General features: G+C 40.8%; 1 protein-coding gene across 3 annotated transcripts; it reads right to left on the bottom strand.

The window, feature by feature from the left end:
- Window positions 1-616: 616 nt before the first annotated feature.
- Window positions 617-22,013, bottom strand: glt1d1 (glycosyltransferase 1 domain containing 1). 3 transcript variants are annotated; one of them, XM_031300709.1, is made up of 12 exons: window positions 21,637-22,013; window positions 20,842-20,993; window positions 20,586-20,691; window positions 19,020-19,071; window positions 18,087-18,123; window positions 17,029-17,085; window positions 7,679-7,777; window positions 6,917-6,966; window positions 4,680-4,723; window positions 4,077-4,197; window positions 3,378-3,476; window positions 617-1,147 (listed from the first exon to the last, which is right to left on the bottom strand). In XM_031300709.1, the coding sequence occupies exons 1-12, from the start codon at window positions 21,744-21,746 to the stop codon at window positions 1,001-1,003; spliced, it is 1,074 nt and encodes a 357-aa protein (XP_031156569.1). In that variant the 5' UTR covers window positions 21,747-22,013; the 3' UTR covers window positions 617-1,000. The 3 variants fall into 3 exon arrangements, with proteins under 3 accessions (XP_031156569.1, XP_031156570.1, XP_035853720.1); XM_031300710.2 differs by having other exon boundaries at window positions 4,077-4,192; XM_035997827.1 differs by lacking the exons at window positions 20,586-20,691; window positions 20,842-20,993.
- Between the last annotated feature and the right edge of the window lies 1 nt (window position 22,014).

Genomic DNA, 22,014 nt, shown 5'->3' with positions numbered 1-22,014 from the left:
TTTTCAATCTTCAAAAACAAAACATTCTGCAGTGCTCTAATACTAAATAAATTGGATACATAAAACTACAGTACTTCCTGAATGTGCAAAATATAACATAATAATATATAATATAAGAATATGTAAACAGAAATGTTGTTAGGCCGGTCGATTATCGATGCAGCATCGTCCATGTCCACGATTCGACGCATCGATTATTTGATTAATTTCAACAGCTCTACAGTTCAGCATCAAAAACGTGGCAGAAATTTCATGGTTTCCTAACCAGCCCGTGCTCCAGCGTGTTGCCAAAGTCAACCTTTGTAACAGTAAATTACAAGAACCCTTTGTGCCCCTCTGCCCTTTAAACAAATTGAGTTTTTGCAGGGCCCTTGAATGTGTGCAACCCAACTGCTGCACTTATAATGAATGTGGTAGCATACAGATTGGAAGGAAAGGAATTATTGGAACAGTTTTTTAGCAAGTGTAGAATAGCTGATCCGCTGCATTTGAGGAGAAATCGAGATTTAATGGCACTTTCAGAATTTTGTTGAGTATGATAAACAACTATATTTGTCTCAATAGAGGGAATGAAAATACATTTTCAGATCACCAACCACTCCAAATCAACCAGTGGAGTTGTTTGCCTCTTTTATTTAATAGAATGAATGAATAAATAAATAGAGAACCCATGCAGTTTCTATATTCATACCAAACCATAAATAACAGTAAATCATCAATTTCAAATACATAAAATACATTAACCAGACAAACAACTGTTTCTACTCTAGGTCTTTGGTTCAAAGTGCTCTGCAGCATAATTTCAATCTGGCAGTGCAGATAAAACATGGAATAGTTTGTACAGTATATGTGTAGCCTCATTTCTTAAAAGACTGGGAATAAAGACATCTGTGATAGTTCTACCTATGCAAGGTAAATACACCGGTGTAATGCCCTGCTGTCTGGCCCTGCAGTTCCTGAAAAAGTATACAGAGTGCGGTTGAACGCTGTGACCTTATGCTCAGACCAGAGTGTCCACCAGACGCTGGTAGGTTTCTCTCTCCTGTTTCAGGCCGTGATGCTCTTCCACGTAGAGTTTTCCATTCCTCACCACTCTCTCTCTCAGCTTCTGATCTGACAACAGCCTCTGAGATTGATGCACAAATTCCTGGCAGGGATAAAAGCAAAACAGGTCTCACTCATTGCCAAATGCCACTTAAAGCTTGCCATTGAAGTAGACTGAAGATATGTTTTTAAAGCATAAAAGATCATCCAAGGCACGAGAAAAGACCTCAGATAAGAGCCTGTGCAGCGAACAGTAAATACTTAAAAATTGTCTGTACATTGCCAAAGCATAGAGATATTTGTGGCTCCAGATCAAAACACGGCTGTCCAAAAGACCTGTTCGTTCTGTCCTAATAGCCACCTCTCATTTTATAACAAAAAGGGAAAAGCAAACTAAGTGACTGCCACACAGAATACTACCACACCAGCTGTCACGGGGACATGGGGAGGGGAAGATGAGGATAGAAATGAGACAATTAAGAAATGAGTAATGGTGTCATCGCTGAGCATTGAATGAGATATGACGCATCCACACAGCGTTCAGAATCCTAGCTGCTCGTCTGTTGGCCCAGCAGACTGAAAGAAGCCTCCAAATAAATGAAGTGAAAGTGTCTTAAAGTGTTCCTGCAACATGGCAGCCAACGTTTGCTGAAGCCGAGAGCCATTGGGCATACAAAGTTTTAGCCACTGCCAGTCAGCAGGCCAATTCACTTTACTTTATTCAAGTGATGTGATTATGTCTGGAGAGAATCTTGGTAGGAAACGGCTCTTCAGTATAGCCATATGAGAGCTATAAATCCTCAGCAACAGGATTAAAGCTCAACTTATGAGCAGCATGCTTATAATCACTACACTCTTAAATTATAGAGCCAGGCAGGAAGTGCCATTTTTCTCTTTAAAGCATTCAAGTGCTTGTGTGTTTGTTTCTTTTGACACATTTCTTGATACCTACACTCCTCATGTAATTACTTTGAAGGCTTAAAGAACCAGAAACACTGTCAATCAAAAATATGAGGGGGTTTTAAAGCATGCAGAAAAAAAGTCTTGAGTGTGATTCACTGCAGGGAAAGTTTTTGGCTCAAAGATGAGCACTCACTGCCCATCGGTCCTGGCTGAGGTCGCGGTTTATCCAGCCCAAGTCGCTGCCACCATCTGTGACAGCTTCCTCCTGGCTGCTGAGCTGAGCACACGTGACCCCCCCTGGAGAGGACTTATCTCCGCCGTTACAACAACATCACGCAAGAGCATGGTGTCTTTACAGCACCGCGCCCAAGCCCTCTGTCGACTTGCCTTAAACTATGATATTCTCCTTTTGCATCAAACCTCATTACATATCAGTGTGAAAAGCTCTCATGGGAGTTCCCCACTTTGCACTTCTCCTGATATGTGTTGCATCACTACATGGTAATGTGGTATCTTTGCTCTGTCCCTTAAGGCTGCACTTTTTGATCCTAATCTTAGCACCTGGGAAAACATCAGCTCCTTTTGTTATATTTGATCTCCTTAGATTGGACTAATGATGAGAATTTAAAGTACAAAGTTTGACAGAATGATCTAAAGTTTTCCTTCTTAAAATTCTAAGACATTGTTTTAGATAAATCTATTCAAGGAAGGGGACATACACATCTTTAGTCATTCTGAGACAGCGCTTCAATACTACTTACAGTATGAGCAGTAAGGAATTGTTTTTGGTCAGTCGAGAATAAGATACGATAAGAGTTTATTGTCCTGAAGGGAACATGTCATGGACACATACAGCATCCGCTGTTAGGAAAATACAAATTAACAAAACATAGTGCATTCATACAGCATACACACAGACCGCCACCAACTCACAAAATGCACACTGCCCGTTGTACGGCACACTGTAGTATACATAATATACATAATAGTGTGCGCAAATTGTGCAGTAAGAGTAAAGCAGCCACATCAACATAGAATGTACATGTGTACAGTTAAAATAAAAAGCAGCGTTACAGGGGCTAGATAGCCATTTAGCTTTGATGGACAAGGAGAGCAAAAAGTCTGCACTGGGACTCTGAAGCGTCTGCCTGAGGGAAGAAGCTGCTACTCAGGGTGGAGGACATAAGGTGGGGTCTGAAATGATCTTCTGGGCCTGATAATATGATCAAAGAAGGCCTGGAGTGTGGGATACTGCCTGAATCTCAAGATTTTCATGGCTCCTTGTGTTAGCTGTGTAATCTGGGCTTTCAGCTATACACTGAGGTTGCCAAAACCTGGCTGAGGTGACAGGAGAAGCTGTTGGCTACAGTGTATATGCAGTATATCCTCTGTGTAGTCCATCAACATGGTCAGTGTTTGCCACTTTATACCTGAGGAGACGAGTACAGCAGGCCAGTGAACTCATGCTGCACTAGGGCCGCGTTTCCTGGAATGTCCCTGGCCAACACGGGTACCCCGAGATCCATGGCCTGTTGGGGCAGAGAGATGAAACGCTTTAAAAGTCGCTGACATTCCCAATGTCACAGACAAAAGTTACTCATTCACAGACTCATTCATTCTATCGTTATCGTGATTAAAAAAAAGCACCGAAGCACCTTAGACGTTGCCATTCTGCTCTTCAGTGCCTTAGTTCACTAACAGAATTAACAATCTGTATCAGCTAATACCTTCAGCAGATTGTTGAGTGAAACATGCTAACATACTAATCAGACTTTAAGCCTACTGTGGATTGTCGACTGGGTTTAAAAGAGATTAAGTGGATTTGCAGGTTTTGCTCACTCAGGAATGGGAAGATTGGAGTCAAGCAATTAATTTGGCTAATTGTCCCTGAAGTGGTCAGATAACATTGTAGCTGAGCAAGAAACAGCGAGATAAGGACTCCTGTAAATATTCACAGTTTCAACGTTTCAAGGGCTTTCGATGGCAAATTCTAAAAAAAAAAAATGTCATTACCAAAATATTATTCTGCACCACAATGCGTGAGCTATAAAAAAGATACTTTTGTGTTTAGCAGCTGAATTGTTGAAGCCAGAACATGCTATTGTCCAGTTAGCCCTTGAGATATTTACCTCCAAAATGGCGGCGGACATGCCCTCTGAGACGGAGCTGTTCACCACGGAGAAGCACCTTTTCATGGCAGCATGGAGCTCCTGTTGGCTCCTCTCCTGGGCCAAGAAGACCCCTGCTGTTCTGCAGAAGCAGTGGCAAAGCTCAGTTCTGCATGACTCAGGGCTAACGGAGGCGTGAATGATGCTAAAGAGCAGTGACAAGCTCAGGGCAGGAAACACAGCTGTACTGTGTGTGACATGCACGGACAGTCAAGGTAAAGTCCCAGCCGGAGAAGGGCAGTTTCCTGCCGCAAAGAGCTTGCTGTGGTAAAGGCCCCTCGGCGAAAAACTGAAAGATCAGCCAAGACTTGAAAGTGGGAGGACAGATAAAGAGAGGATCCTGGCTCTCCCTTCAGATTGTTATTCTGTTCACATTATGTCAAGATAAAAGTAAGCTAAATTTGCTTGGATATTTTCTTGTGCCACATGGGATAAAAAGACGGATAAGTAGTCTTCAAATTTCGCACAGCAGAAAAGTGTTGCCGATTAGACTGTCAGATCTCAAGTTGCCTTTTATGAGAAGCGTAACTGGTAAAGAAAAGAAAACAAGAGAAGAAGGCTTACCTTTTAACAACAGCTTCCACTTCAACAGTAAATACAGCATCGATCTAAGACACACAGAAACATTACGCAGAAAATTGAAACCTGCTCGTCTTCATCCAGCAATGACTTAATCTGAAGGAAGTACTGTAATAAACAATGACAATTAATCATTTCTATCATGAGCAAATCATTCTCTGAAAAGCCTGTATTTTCAGAGATTGGGGTCAGGGTGGGGTGGTTGGCCAATCTGATTAATTGCAATGTGGGATTTGCGTGCATTAGCATGCCCACAGAAAAGTAAAAGCATAGCAATTTAGGTCAAAGATGCTGCCAAGCAAGCTGCTACTTTTTTTTTTTTTTTTTTTTTCTCCCCCTCTTTCATTTTATAGCTCATGGAATTTCTAAATGGAATCTACTTTAAAGCATGTGTGCATTAAAAATCAAAGAATCTGAACTGAGAACCTTTTTTGTATCCTGGTGTAATCTGGGATTTAGCAGTCATTGTGAAACCAGCAGGGGATAGATCACGAATCACGATAAAGGCTGTATTAACAAACACAAATGATTTAAGCACTGCACTGATTCTGTACTGCTCTATGTGGAATTAAAAGGAAGTGACCAGTGACAAGGGAGAGGCAGACGCTGTGTCAGTGTTTACATTCAATACTCCTCTTAATGACAGATGCTGTGCAGCCAGAGTGCTTATTACTTGAATGAAATGTAGCTGTGGGTTTATAGTATGTCATGACAGCCTCAGCAAAGGACGTCTCATTCCATCCATCTGTATTTTTAGAATTCACGGTCACTTCATTAAATCTATTCAATAATGTTTATGTTTTACCAAAAGGCGGAATCCTATAATTAGCGAGAAGGGAATCTGGCAGTCATACATATACATGTTTATTATAACAATAATATATGGCTTTTGATTTCTCAGACAAACAAACAAACAAACAAACACTAACTGTGATTCGGGGGTATCGAGATGAATCAGACGTGTGCGCTTCCACTGAACCATTTCATCAAACAACAACAAAGCGTAGCGGAGCAAGAAGCGGCAGGCAGACAGTGTATAAGCCCTGGGCCATGTCTAATTGAGTTGTTTTTGAGCAAATCTAAAGCAGAACATACCTTTTGCCTGACACCACTGCTTGAAAGAAAGAACAGACACTAAAATACTGTACATTGGTGTCATATCAAAGCAAGTCAGGGGGAGAGAAGATGAAGACAAACATATAGAGAAATCAATGATTGAGAGATTGGAAATGAAATGGGGGTGGGGGAAGAAAGAACAGTTGTAAAGCACTGATGCTGCTGGCTGCTGTTGGCCAGGATATTACTCGACTCTAACATAAAGGTGCAATCAGAACAAAAACTTTTACAGTAAATGTATAAAATCTCCCTGCTCCGATTTGACTCTCTGGCTGACTGGTTGATTTATGAATATTGTAAATCATGGTAGGCTGTAAGATTTCAATTGCTTTTCTTCCCCCAATTATTTGATGTGCCTTGACATGTAAATGGACTGCCTTTATAGCGCTTTTCTAGTCTTAATGACCACTCAAAGCGCTTTTACAGAGTACAGTAACCATTCACCACTCACACACACATTCATACACTGGTAGCGGAGGCTGCCGTACATGGATTCGGGGTTCAGTGTCTTGTCCAAGGACACTTCAACATGAGAGTGCAGGGGATCCAGGGATCGAACCACCAACCTTTCAATTGGTAGGCGACCGCCTCCACCACCTGAGCCACAGCCGCCCCCACGACATGAAGCAACACCTCTTCTGTATGTGTGCAGTTAATATCTTAAGGAATGGATACACAGGACAGAAATGTGAAACATGCTACAAATTGCTTTGGCTGTAATTTATACCAGGACATGTCCAGATATATGCCCCTCCTTGAGTATTAAAGTGAGGCAGCGCTTTACAGGTCTCTATAAAGGCAAGTGCTAATCTGGAGTAGGCATTGGATCAGTACTGTATATCAAGCAGTCAGCCAGAGAGACACAAAAGGAAATAGGACCACTACAGCACGTCTGCTGCTGCTGACCCTTTGCCCCATTTGCAGAAGACTGTCATTTCCTCCCAGCGCTGCCCGTTAATTCCAGCTAAACAGCTAGAGCCAGTATCTCTGCTACATCCAATTAGGGACCCGCTTGACTTCCCAGGCAAGGTTTCTGCGTAATGTCAACAGCACAGAGAGTGAGAGGGAGGGAGACAAATGGCATGGTATAATGAGTGTGCACCTACCTTCGGCCCAATAATGACCAACACGTTCAGTGGATTCTCACAATGCCACTCTGAAAGACGCAAACATAAAAGTGTTTATGCAAACATAAACAGCAGCAGCCGTAAAGATGTGTTCTGCAATTCTTACAGCTATACTTGCTAGTGACCATATGTTTAGCATGTGTGGATAGCACAATTTAATGCCAAGAAATGCCATGTGAAAATCCACACATCTAGTTCTCCCATCTGGCTGAAACATCAATATACAATTTGACGCCCTCTAGTGCTGTCTTATTACCATAACTGTGTGCTATCAAAATCACATACAATAAAAGAGGATTTCAAAAAGAACACACTGATGTTGCTAATCATTGGGAATTCTGAATATATGAGATCCATTTAAGATATATACGATAGCCATCATAAAAAGAAACAGCATAAAGGCAAGGCAGAAAGATATCAGTCAGGAGACTCTCATTGCACTTTCACATGGATTTTTTAATTAGCTGAAACTCAACCGCTGAGGTCTAACTTCATTCCTAATTGATGAGGACGTTGCCATTGCCTCTACCACAGGCTACTACAGAAATGCAGTCGGAGAGGTTTGTAATTTCAGGGATTCAACTGACATTAAGGTTGAAAACATGCCACCAAGAAAAACCACCCCACTTTTAGCTGAGCTACTTTCTATAGTACTGTCCCATGTGATTGCTACAGGTTTGTAATTACCGGTACACACATTATATTAAATAGATGGTAAACAGAACGAATTGCATGGTATACCTGAAAAAACCTTGACCAGATAGAGGGGATCCTTGACTCTTCTGAGGCCACAGACCAACAGGAAGACACGCAGCTCATCCACATGCTCCCTGCTTACACCTGGGGAGAAGCCAGACACACAGAAAGATGGCATCGCAATATCAAAACACTGCATAATGATCATCTTGAGTACATCGGCACATAATGAAAGCAATACATCACCCAAGGTCATGAGGAAAATAAGACAGCAGTGACTAATGTGCTTGCACAATTCTCTGATCAGAGTTGTAACACTCGCACACACACACACACACACACACAGGGAAATAGACTGCTGAAAACGTTAGAAGGTTGCAGCCTAATCAGTGTGTAATACGGCATCCTAACTACACAGCCACAGTGTTCGGGTGACAGTTTGCTCACTGAACAGCCCTCGTTTAAATTAGCTAACCCAACATCATGCTAACAACATGAAACACTTTTTTTTTTTTTTTGAAAGAACCTTGCTCTAATTGGGAGGCAGTGCCGCTAAATCGGCTCTTTTCCCCTCGATCATCCAACTTTCAGGATCAATCCAGAGAATAGTCAGGAACTGGCAGGCAGACAACTGTGCTCACTGCCAACAACTACTCTTCTGGCCCTGACCGTTCAAAAGCAACAGATAAAAGTCCTGACCCGCAGCCCTGCACCCTCCTGATGACAACACACACACACACACACACACACACACACGTATACACACACACACACACACACACACACACACACACACACAAAGGTCTGTACGTCTCTCACTTCTCACTAATTAGCTGAACTTTAAACAGATAACTTACTGACATACTCCCTATACTGTATAAAGAATCTGTAGTGGAGGTGGACTGGATGTACCTTCACAACCGCCTAGTGGACGGAGATTATGCTAATAATGACAATAATAGCATGCTGATCACAATAAACAAATCACATGTGTTTGTGGTATGGACACCGCACACTCACTCAACCCGCAAAAATATAATCAAAGATCTTTTATTAACACTGACGAGAGCAGCGCGTTCATCAGACTCATGTTCACACTGAGCTTTTTTTCTAACATGCTGATGTTTAATGTTTACCATGTTCACCATCTTAGTTTGGTGTTAGTATGCTATGATTTGCTATTTTGTACCCAACCCTACAGCTGATGGGAATATCATTAGCTTTGCAGGCATTTGGTCATTAACCAAAGTTAAGTATAGACCAAATTAAATATTGAATACTGATGGAAGCACTACATTAAAAGTTAAGGGATCACCAAGGTAATAAGGACACTGGATAAGTGAAAGTTTTGACTTGCTGGTGCACTAGAGGAAAAGTCAGGGGATGACCAATATCAGTAGGTTCGATCATCTGGGGAAAGGTCAGTCCATCCAACAGTTGGGTGGATTGCCACGTGGTATAGGAACCTCATCAGTTTTAAAGCTGTTATGCCCAGAGAAGGCAGTCGTGATTATATGTATGCTTAAAGCGAGGTTTATGTCACTTTACTCACTGGCCCGTCCAGCCAAGTTTGATCAAAATATGTTTTGTTATGAAAAATATTCAAATGTATGTAAAAAAAGAAATAGTAACAGAACTATTTTGAGGAAATATTTATTCATAATTCAAACTGAAAGTCCAAAGTGAAAACGAAGCAAGATCAAATTAAAAATATTATTTTACTACACTACTAGGAAAAATCACGCCATAATTAAATTCAAAAAAGAAAAAGGAAACTGAAAAAGCAAAGTTGAAATGTAAAATGATCATTTGAAAATGTAAAGTGCCAATGTAAAAAGTCAAATTTAAAATGCAAAGCTTAAATATAACTGCTTAAACTGAAATCTTTGAAATCTTTTATTGAGAAACATCAAATATGAAACTCAAAATGTGAAATGGAAAAGCTTAAATGGAAATACTTAAACTAAAATCTCAAATAGAAAAAATTTTTTAATTTTATTTTAGTCTTTGCACTTTATAATTTTCAATTTTGTCTTTTGAATTTTACATTTGTCAATTGCCCTTTGACATTTTAAGATTCACCATTTCCGTTTCGATTTAACATTTGGCTTTTCAATTTGGACTTGACAGGTGTCAATGTAAATGAGGAGGCGTGGCCCAAAGGCTGGTGGGAGGTCTGAAGCAAAAGGGGTGCAGAGGCACCTTATGGACAACAGGGGGAGCTGACTGCTGGGAAACACTGTTGTGGAGCATCTGGTTGCAGCTGCGCTACCAGGCTGGCTTGGCCTCTTGTTGATAAAGTACTTATTGGACTTTAACTTATCATTGCACTTACAATAACGAGAGAAGCTGTCCTCAATTTAGGTCATTGTGTCGTCTCATCTCCGGTTTCTCCTGCATCCACCGTGTGTGCGTTGGTGTGTGGGCGAATCAGTAGCAGGGGGAACTGTATGAGCAGCAGCCCCGCAAGTGAAAAAACGTTACAGCGTACATTGATGTTAAAATCTATACAGTTTGGCAGGACGGTCTAAAATGTTTTGCATGGTCTTTCGCTGTGCGTTTTGTTGGTAAATGTGAGATGTTCGAGTCTTGTCTTCATATCGGAAACAAGCTCTCTCTCACTCCTGCTTGGTCAGTGGCACTTAGACGTAAAGTCTGGCACGTGGGACTGCTGGGATTGGTTGAAGTCGCAGGAAACTCCGGTTATTGGTCAAATTTGCGGAAAAGTTGCGGTGATCGGTCAAAATTGCGAGTCGCACCAAAGTCATGTTGATTGGTTGAATTTGCGTGAATTGGCGCTATTGCGACATCGCTAAATCCTGGAGGGACTGGTTAAGCAATGTACTGTTAAAAGTTACCGCGACAACAATGGCTTCTCTTTAAAGTGGTATGGACAGTTTTCTTGGATGGAATACAGCGTAAATAAGGACAAGCTTTTCTGCAGCATGGGCAGACATTTCCCCAGCGGAGCTGACAGCCCATCAGCGAGAGAGGAGTTTGTTTGAGTACTGGCCCTCACAGAGGTAACATTAAAACGTGTTTCATGCTTCTTGCGTTATTATTTAACTAACCTAGTCACCTTCCTATTTAGTAAGAAATCGTGAACACTGATGATGGCTTCTAGCTGAAACACGTTTGCGTTTTGCCCACATTAAATAAGAAGATAACTTATCTGTGAGGGACGTAGTTTTTAGTTTTCTTTGATCCTGTCACTGCCGTGGACTTGATACACTGTCTAAGATTTGGCGCCTTGCTGGCCACTTTTCATTATATCTTTCACAGTGCTTGAAGTGGGCCGGTACTCACTGGTACGCAGTATCGGCACTTCTACATTTTACTCTTAAGCGTACCTGCACTTTTTCTTGCGTAACACTACTTCTCGCATGTAGCCGGTACTCTACCACTGACAGAGAAAGCGTCAGTGTCAGAGAGATTGACCCTAACGTTACATAAACTACACTACCCAGAGGGCACTACGTGACTTACCTCAGTTCGGAAAAGCTGTCTGATGCCTGCAGCCTGACGGTAACAGATTTTTCACTGCTGAAAACCTAGAAACTAAAAAGAAATGTGTTGAGTTTGTAAGTCGTGTAGTCATGTTAGCCTTGCTTCAGAACGGTACTAAAAGAACGCGTGTGCCAGATCCAGACACATCAACAGAGGTCCAAGTCCAACCAGAAACATCAGGTACGATTCCTGAGCTTCAAACTAACGTTAACGTTGATGTGAGCGGAACAGCTAGTGTTAATGAGGAGTCTGCAGCTACCAACCTTAACGTTACCTTAGTCAATGACACCGACGTCAACAATAACGTGAGTAACGAAACACATGGATGGCCTGACTGTTGGTCAAGGGACCAAATTATGCATTTTTGCTCCATGAACAGCTGGCTCGTTTTTAAAGATAACAAACTGGGCTGCAAAACATGTAGCAGCATCCTGTCGCTTGCTGGCCAAACAAAGAGGGGACTAAAGCTGTCAAGAGAATCTCACTCACACATGCTGTTGTTGTACCAGCAATATCTCCAAGTTTTGTTTTTCACTGTAGAAATCTCAAATGTCATAATGATTTGCCAATGCAAGAGAGTACCAGGACCTTTTTTTTACACTTCAAGCACTGATCTTTCATAATTCAAACAATGCTTGGCTGGAAGTTTTCATTCTTTGATTTTCTTTTACTATTGGTAGCACATTTGCTGCTCATGATCTGACCATAGTCCTGAAGCAACCATGCTGTTATGAATGCACAAAGGATATGTTACATGTGTGATTTCTGTCTGATCTAGGCTATTCTATGTCATGCAGTATGTAAACGCCTTCTCTGCTGTTTGGGTTCATGTTTAGTTGCCACTTTGTGCAATAAAATGGTTCATTTTATAACAGTGCTGTGCAGAGCCAATGCTGCTGGTTCTGCCGGTGCAAATATATTTTAGCCTGAAGAGGTTAAAATCGACAGGTTTTTGTCTATATTGTTGTGTCCAAACTTTTTAGACTGAGCTTTGTTGGTTGAGCATGTTGTAGACAGTACTGCTATTGCTGTTGTAATGCAGTATATGTTGGAAGGTAAAATTGTTGCTGTTTTTTTCAGTTTGTCCTTTTTGCTACTTCTACGTCTTTTTTGAAAATGGCCCATTCACTTTTGTACCGGCCCGCCCAAAATACTATTTCTGCCTACGCCACTGGTGTAAAGGCAACACTTTAAGGTTGAGGTCTGCTGGCTAAGTAGGAGAGCATTTATACCAAAACAAGCAGATGTAAAAGGATATTTTACTTTTATTTAGGGTTAGAAAGTGTCAGAAGATACATTTTTAATCCCTAACCTTATTATGCGCGACAATGACCCAAAAGGATAAATTATGAATGTTGACATGGTGTAGTTGAGTCGACCCAACATTTAAGTGAAGTACAAGCCCATAATAAAATGTATTTTTGAAAGTGTCTATGAGAAAACCGAGAACTGTTTCAAAAAAAAATCACACAGACAGACAAAAGCACGTGCTTAGAGCACAGTGACAGTGGAGTGAAATCCCCTGCTGCCAGATAAGTCCAGATCAGGAGGCTGAAGCAGCTCTTTTAATGCTATTAAAGAGCATCTTAAAATGACAGCGTGGAGTCTGGCCATTGAACCTGATCCTGGGAACCGATTGTCAAAAAAGCTTTTCATCTGCGGGGTTTATTGAACTTCCTCGCGTCAGCTGAGGGAAACAAACATCTCACTACCTCAGAACAAGGTGCAGGGAGTTGGAAGGATAGCTGGAATCATAACAGAGCACAGATGTGTCAAAATGAGCAAGAAATTCAAAGAAATAATAAAAAAAAGACCCAATTCATCTTTCCTCAGGGAAGAAAAACAAAATTGTACAAATCATCTGTTGTGCCAGCAGCACTCTTTTCCTTCTTTCTCTTTGCAGTTCAATGCAAAACACATTTTTGTTCATTTGCCTTTGATTTCAGAAGGGCATTCTGAACACTAATGCTTTAATCAGTATTTGTGTGTGTGTGTGTGTGTGTGTGTGTGTGTGTGTGTGTACATGGGAGCACATACTGTATCTATCTGAACAGCTCCTATTAATCTGTTGAGTGGCACAGGTTGATACAGACTCAACGCCATTGAAATAAAAATAACTTAACAGAGAAAATTACATATACTAACAAAGCTACACAGGCGAGATACTGTATATCTTGCCATTAAAGAGGTTTGATAATAAACCATTTGACTGTATATGTGAGGTTTTTAAAGCAGCTAACAAGTTACAAAGATATAATAGTTTGTGCTCAGATTGCAGGTGCTTGTCACAAACTTTGCTAGTTTCCTTCTCTTCACACCGGGACTGCACTTACATATAAGCATCAGAGGTTAGAGCAGCATTTTGGTCAGCCAAGACGATTTTATGATTAACGCATTACATAAATGTAACACTTCCTACTTTAAATAACCAATACAGATCACAAGAACAGCTGACTGTTGAGTATGAGCAATTGAGCCTGCTGTGACTGAACCAGTGTTTCCAACACATAGACTAATTTGTGGCGGTGCGCCACACAATCAACAACACCGCCCGCCACATATTGCGTTTCGTTATTAATTTTTTTTTTGTTTTACGCTATTTAAAACACACAGCATATTCGTTCAGCTGCATTTCCTTTCCCTGCTCTCCTCCGTCTCTCTGTCACTCACGCGGCTCACTGACACACACACACACACACACACACACACACACACACACACACACACACACACACACACACACACACACACACACACACACACACACACACACACACACACACACACACACACACACACACACACACACACACACACACACACACACACACAGCGTCTGTCTCCATAAAAACCAGAGAAGACAGCTGGTGAGATTCACAAGTTCACGAAAGGTTGGTATCTATCTCATGAACACCTTTACACAATCACACATTAAAAAGTGCTATAAAAATATTTTATATTCTGAATACAATGTTGTCAGTGTGTTAATGTTGGAGTCCCGACCTGACGCAAACATGCAATTGCGCCTGCTTCAGAAAGTTAACTAGTCGCAAGTTTGTGGTAAAATGCAGTTGGGTTGTCAAGGTCAAAAACCAATATGTAGCAGCTGTGAATCAAATAAACTTATTATAAATAATGTTATGTCATTTTTTTTACTCTTACACTGAATGTTTACTGCTTCAATCCAGATGAGTATTGAAAAGTATTTTCCGCGACTGAAAAAGGCACGTGTTGAGGATGAGGACCAGCCTGAACCGGAGGTATCCGTCTGAAACAGAGCTGATACCAGCGTAATTAGTTAGGTTATTCATTTGTTTACAATATTTTCAGGCTTCAACCAGTGCTGCTCAAGCAGAAAGACAGGGTCACTGGGAGAGAAAGAGATGGATTCGTTAAGCATTGAAGAAAGAGTAGGAGGGGAGGACAGCATCCAACAGCGTGTCCTCCTCAGTTTTTGATACTTGATTGTAGAGATGGTCCGATACCATTTTTTGATTCTGATACCTGAACTTGCATATCGGCCGATACCGAATACTGATCCGATACCAGTGTGTCATATATTTTATTATGTTTTAACAGTTGAATACTATCATCTGTAAGGATGTGATATTATTTCTATCTTTGTTGTCGGTCTGGCTCAGGTTAAACTCTTTGTGAAACATGAACGCCCCAGAACTTTCTGTTATTCTCCAGTTTGACAGTCAGTTATAACGGAAAAAGAACATAAATAAACTACTTTAATGTAGATTTTCTTTAGGGTTTTCTTACATGGTATCTGATCGGTGCATAAACTCCAGTACTTCCCGATACCGATACCAGCGTTTAGGCAGTATCGGAGCCGATACCGACACTGGTATCGGTATCGGAACATCTCTACTTGATTGTTACGCAGTGATTCAACGCATCGCTGCTCACTCAACAGCGCTGTTCTTCATCTATGCCCGTATACCTCACAAGGTACACAGAAGAAGCCACAGACAACATACACCGAGTGGCTTTAATGGACTGACAGCTTCTGGATCCCAGTGCTGAAGTCTGTGCCTTTGGAGAGTACATGACACCCAAAGGATAACACACAAACGGTATAGTCATACATCTTCAGTCAGCTTTTATATTCACCGGCAGAGGTCTTTTTACAGTGTGCCACTGCAACACTGGGTCATAAAGTATATATTTATTCCAAACACTCAAACCTCCACAACTTTATTAAGCTAGCCTATATACAGTATTCTCTTTCTTCCCTTTTAATAATGATTAAATTATGTCACACCAGATTACAGATTGCTGCAGGAGTCACTTCTGTCAGACTGCGTTGTGATGTTTGAGGAGAACTAAAACATGATGTAACTTATTATTAAAGGCGAGAAAGCAGGTCAAGGTTCAAAACAAGGCCATGGAACATCTGAGAACTAAGCAACAATGCTTAAAAGGTTTTCAGTTGTATCACAACGCTATGACAAAAGCACATTTCCAACAATTAAGGATTGCAGGATCTGTTATTTTATTTGAATGTAGCTCTCTGCCTTGGGGCTCGTCCTCATTACATACACATAACACAAGTCAAAATCCAGAATGTGCATTGTCTTGTCACTGTGCAAGAACTGTGGTGATAACACTGTGGCAAGGAAAACACACACCTTGCTGGTATTAAACGCATCTGACCCACATCCACGAAAAATGACTCAAATTAACGACAGCACATACACAGAAACTGGAACAATGTTTAGAGCTCGAAAAGCAGATTACAGTGCTTTCATCACATCACTGAGGAAGAGCACAATGGTATTGACTCCTATTTCAAGTATAACAAATGGAGAAGTGACTGTGGTGCAATTAGTATTACTTGCACCGGTTGTGAAGCGTGGTGACAAATGGCTCTGGGCCGGAGAGCTATTAATCAATTGTTCTTCTCTGTACTCAACGGTGCTCTCTATGAGCACTAATGTACCAGGGATGGACATCATCTTGCAATGTCCGATTTAAAGTCTGGGCTGTTTGTGGAAAGGGATGCTCGGGGAAACGGTGCATATTTACGGAGCTTTGCAAAGTTGGAAGACTGGTGGAGAGGAGGGAAAAGGGAATTCTGACTGCTACAAACTCTGGCCTGCCTCCCTGACCACCACATTGATGCATCTAACGGAGTAAATTTATGCTTTCTGATGGTACATTTCAGGTTGGGGGTGTATGAATGTATCCCCCATCGTGCTCCCAGTGGTGCTCCACTGCAGTGCACTACACCGTCTATGACTCATAGTGGAGGAAAGGTGAGAAGGATGCAGCCTAGAATGTATGTACAATATTGCAAACCGCTTCAAATATGTGGCACGCCCGCGTATATGTCTATTTTACAAGGAAGCTTAAATTTCAGTGGGCAGGTACCTCTCCATTTTATTGCATCGACCACTGTATCCAGCACGTCACACTATGTTTTGTGGATGTGCACATCCAAAAACACAACTACCGCGGCTATAGTTTGAGACATAGACTTAATGATTAGGTGAGACACATGACTGTCAGCTAGGTTTATAATGCTTAGACCAGACCGACTCAGTGCCCAAACAACATGTCGCTTGTCAATAACAAGTTGTTGTTAAAGAGCACAAAATATCAAGCTAAAATACAGTATATCCAAAGTATGACAAATACCTTCAAAATGTATGATTCTGCCCTGCTATCAAAGGATCAGTGCACCAACCAAAAAACACTGAGTTATTTCAAAACTGTTTTATTGGCTTACTCTGGACGACCCGCGGACCTCCCTTTAGAATAGCTTTCATTGGTTAATATTTTCTACAACAAACCTGAAAACTGTCCACAGTGAGGCCTGTGGATCAAGTCTTACATTAGACAATAGCTGGAATAACAACCAACTGAAGCAGTGACAGTACCTGAGCTCCTCAGGAATTCAGTCCAGCAGAATTTCTCACTCACGTCCGTTTGGATACCTTTAAAATAACACACACAAAAAAAAGGCACAGTGTTCTTGTTAAAGCTCAATCAAATCATATCACTGGAAACAACCCCCCCCCCCCCACCCCCCAAATAAAATAGCAATGTGGTTTTTAGTTAAATAGATAAATGAGTTCAGAATTGTTTTTCTGATCTTGAACTTTATGTGACACACACGTGTCAAACTCAAGGCCCGCGGGCCAAATCCGGCCCCTTGCAGATTTTGATCCGGCCCGCATATCAATTTTGGTTTGCAATACATTTTGGCCCACCTAGTTCTTGTCGCTTTTTCTTCGTTTTTGTCGCTTTTTCCAAAGTTTTTGGGCACTTTCTTCTATGATGGCTAAGAACATTTTTGCTGATTTTTTTAGGACTTTAACTGTGAGTAAGAAGACTATATGAGACATGCATGAATACAGTCAAAGATATTTAACTTTTTGGATTAAATAAAAGCATGTCAATAAACCCTATATGTCTGGCCCTTGATGTGATTCTCATTTTCCAGTGGCCCTTAGTGAAATTGAGTTTGACACCCCTGCTCTAAAGAATTAGAAACATCACATCCAATGTTCTTCATGACCTTTATTCGTATTGGACACATAGTATAAAAGAAGTATTACTCTAACCTGTATGCAACTCTAACCTGTATATAAAATAACCAAAATAGATTTAATGTATTTCAAAAACATTATTGTACACTGCGATAGTGAGCATGCAACTAAAAAAGATAAGCTCTCATTGGTCAGGGCTATGAAGGGCTATGAAGGTATGAAGGGGCACTATTTGCCTAACAAGGCTACTGCTGGGAAACAACATGGAAGAGTGATTTGGGCTGTCCTAAATGGCACGGCGGCCAATGGCAAGAGCAAATACAACTCTGCACGGCAGACAGCATGATAATGGAGGTAAAAAATGTCAAAGCTGTTTAATGCAACAATTCAATGGCGAGTCAGGGATGCACAGCATCAGGCGAGGAGATTCATCCTGCAGAGCTTACCTTGGGGCTGGACATAGATTTTACTGCTCTGGGACAGCTTCAGGGAAACAAAACAAAACATAGGAACATGGTGGTTAAAACAGGTACCAAAACATAATTACATAAGTGTTTGAAATCCATCAGTAATTATTGGTCGGGTTTGTTTATACAAATTACATTTGATTATTACTAACTGTGCTTCTTTCTCTTTATGTAAGACAATAGACACGGACAATTAATGCTTGCTGTGCTCCAAACATTTTCAAATCAAAATGCAAACCGGAAAAGATAGTCAGGAAAGCAATAGCTAAGATAATGGGGGTGCTACTAAATAAATCAGAGGGGATGGGAAGGAAATTGACTGGATGTTATCACACAAGATTCATCCCCTATGTGTGTTTTCTGTCACAATAAAAAAGCGTGGTGATGCCTCTCAGTGTCTGTCCTGTCTGCCTGCTGTCAGCACTAAATGGCAGAGATAAAGCATGCCACTCGCCTCAATCTGCAGGCTGCGACTGGAATCTAATCTGAAAATAAAACACGATAATATTGTTTTAATGCCAAACTATTACGGGGCAGGGCAGGATATTGTGTTTGTGTAGTTAAAGCCTTTCTGCTGTATTTATTGAAGCTGCCAGGCTACTGCTGTCTGCTAATGTGTAATACAGGGGTCAATATTTTGTTCATGTTATTATAAAAAAAAAAAAAAAAATCACTTTGACAGCCTGAGTTAAGTTTATGTGGGGGGTGATGCATAGCAGGCAATCATAACCTTACTAATGAAACACCAATTAGGTACTTACTAACTGTACAGACATTTTCTAGTAAAACACAACTGTTTAGAACTGCTAACAACAATATGCCACATGATACACAGACTTGCATCAAGCATCAGTGCTTATTAGATATAAACTACTGCAGTTGGTCTATTAAAATACAAGAGTATAATCATACCAAAAATAACTCTGCCTCTTCTTTCAGTTTGTCAGTAAATGCAACCGCGAACCTGATGAAAACAAAAACACGTCATTATCACCCCTGTGAAAGCCATTTCAGTAAAACAAGAATTTCCATTGCTGACAGTCAGTTGTTGCTTATTGCAAGCAATGACAATTTTGACAACAATAGAGATAGAAGCGGTGGTAATAACAGTAAAGTCTCCAGGCTAAGGCTGAATATGTGAGAGGAGAAATAGGCCTAGTGCTTGTGGTTTGAAGGCAAAGGATTTAAGGAAAAATACAGCAAGAATAAAAAGAGAAAAACAAAGGGAATGTAGAACAAAGAACAGTGGGGAGATATTAATTTGCGCGTGTGAGAGCGTGCATTATTAAATGTGCCAGCGGGCACAGAGTGGTGACAGAATTTCATGATCAAGGTTTGTGTGAGAAGGCACACGCAGCGGGAGGTTTGTGGAATCACATTTTTGAAGCCATGAGACCTGAATCTTCCCAGTTCTCCCATACGGCAATTATCCCCTTAGATTTACTGGATGGATGCCCTACACTCTATTTTCATCATAACAGAGACATCTGGGTCTGACGTTAGGGCCCAGGACAAGATATTGACTAGCCTGTGTGCACATTTACTTTTAGTGTTAAACTAGGGGAGAAGAGAACACACAGCCTGCACAGCTGGAGTTGGCCTGCACATGCTCAGCCTCATTCTTTAATGCCACTACTTCCAAGCACTGGAGGATCTTGTGGGGATCCAGTCCCCCCCCCACCTTTTAGTTGAGGTGTAAATGGTCGCATTTACTTCCTGTTCGCACTTCAGGAAGTACACTTCCTGTTCGCACTGAAGGAAGTACATTACTGGCATATTTGGTCTCTCTCTCTCTCTCTCTCTCTCTCTCTCTCTCTCTATATATATATATATATATATTCTATAAATGAACATCAGTATAAAATACAAGATGTAAACATGCCATTAGCAACAATGCTAATTTACATCCGTAGTCCCTAGGAAGGTAACAAAAACAGAACATTAGTAACAATATATAGATATAAGTATACTATACACAAGTAGAAAAGGACTAAATACATTATGCATTACATTAACATGTCAAGTTAAAAGTGATCACATTTCTGGTTTGCCTTAAGCTATTGTTTGTGATGTGTGTATCACACTCACTACTGATAAAATGTTCAAACAGACTAAAAAGATAACAACTCTCATGGCATGTTGTTAGTTGCACCTGTGCTTTTCCAGCTATGAGATGTTAAAGAGTGTGAATCATAAAGTAAGTCTAAAATGGTTACTACTTACTAGCAATAGTTATATATTACTAAACAGATGGAACAAAAAAACGCATTCTTCATCATACATATTATTATGCAAATTGTGTCCGCAGTTCTCCACAGATAGAACACCACACATACTTCCACAAACCTTTTCAAACACATTTTAGAAAAGATGTATACTGTCTGTGTGATATGTTGAATTAAGGAGTATAACTAATGTCCTTAATTTGGAGCTTTTTGGAATTAAATGGGTTAAAATAGTAGTTTGCAGCAACATCACCTGGCTTTCAGTAGCACCTGCTCCATAACCACACGCTTCTGCTCAACTTTCACATCTTCATTTATATCTGTTCCGCCAAAGATAACGCCAAAGGGTACGTGGATGTCTGGTGTAAAGGTTAGACATAAAAAAGAAAGGTGCTGACATTTGTGGGAGAGGAAGCAGTATACTTGTAGGTCTAATATTATGTTAACAGAAATGACTTAATGAGGTATGGAGATAAGTAAATAGATTACATAACAGCAAGGATGTTTACCTAAGAGAAGTCTGCCTGCTCTGAACAGGTGAATGGCCAGTGCACCCTCAAATGGAGGATTTCGAGATATTAGGTTTGCCACGTCAGCAGGAGACTGAAAGTCTGCTGCGTCTCTGAGCTCACAAGTGTGTCCTGCTGATTCAATGTGAGACCTAAAATAAAAGGAGCACATGACTGTGGACGGCTTGTAGGGAGGCAGGGTGGTTAAGAAAAATTACAAACATTAAAATGAACTTTATTGTTAGTTTCCTGCTGTTGTCTAACATTACATCGCTTTCTACCCCGAGCCTTATCTCCCTGAATAATGTTAGCTGACTAAAGCCATCGTGCAGTAAGGTAGGCAGTTGAATCATGTTACAGCGGATTTACTAAAACCATTGTGCAATTAGTCCTGCGACAGTCCTGGTTAACACTTAATAACACGTTATCCCCTAATGCAGCCTCGACAGGTAACTGTGCTAATGTCTTGCTGCTTCCTGTAGCTCTGCATGGCTTACTGAGAAAGATTATTTGTTGTTCTAGCTGTCTGTATGGTGTCTTGTTGACTTCCCTCTGTATAGTTTAACCTGTACTAATGTCTTGCTGTTTCCTGTTGCTCTGGCCTAAAATCATCTGGCCAAAAGGACTACAGTTAAAAATTAGCCGGCTGGCTAACACTGGCATATTTACAGAAATGTTAATTAATGTGTGTTGTCCTTTATAAAATAAAGAATAAAAAAAAAAAAAAAAAAAAAAAAAAATACAAATTAGCAACAGCTGTTGTAGCTAGCTTCACTTAGCAACAACGAAAATTACCTTATTCTCTCAGCTGTGGTGTGGTTTCCAGTTTTGGGGCTAAGACAAGCTAGAAAGAGTAATTTCATATCTCCACTAAAGACTGGTCTGACGAGCGAACTACCTAACATGTAAACATTAGTGAAAACCAGGTGGAATAAAGCGTTGTATGTGCTGTTTCAGTAGGCTGTCACATTCCCTTAACCCATGCCAATGCAGAGCGCCACAGCACAAGACTGCATTACCGGTTGGCAGTGGTGTAGTGTATACCCATACCCACGCCTGAAATGTTTACAAGTCCGTCCCCTATATGATCCCCTGGAAACACATGACGGCAGCACATATTGTACGCGGCTGTTTCCAGCCATTCCAGTATTTTGTTTCGAACCCATCATTTAA

This window comes from Sander lucioperca, chromosome 2 (assembly GCF_008315115.2).
Source record: "Sander lucioperca isolate FBNREF2018 chromosome 2, SLUC_FBN_1.2, whole genome shotgun sequence".
NCBI lineage: Eukaryota > Metazoa > Chordata > Actinopteri > Perciformes > Percidae > Sander > Sander lucioperca.
Note: the sequence above shows the minus strand (reverse complement) of the source record. Positions and strands in the feature narration are given on the sequence as shown.

Excerpts from the sequence above, each read along its gene's own strand:
- glt1d1 (XM_031300709.1), bottom strand. The coding sequence starts at position 21,746 with ATGTTAGGTAGTTCGCTCGTCAGACCAGTCTTTAGTGGAGATATGAAA. Across the intron at positions 7,778-17,028 it reads TGAATTCCTGAGGAGCTCAG|GTGTAAGCAGGGAGCATGTG; the intron begins GTACTGTCACTG and ends GCTTCTCCCCAG. Across the intron at positions 3,477-4,076 it reads TGTCCGCCGCCATTTTGGAG|GCCATGGATCTCGGGGTACC; the intron begins GTAAATATCTCA and ends CTGCCCCAACAG.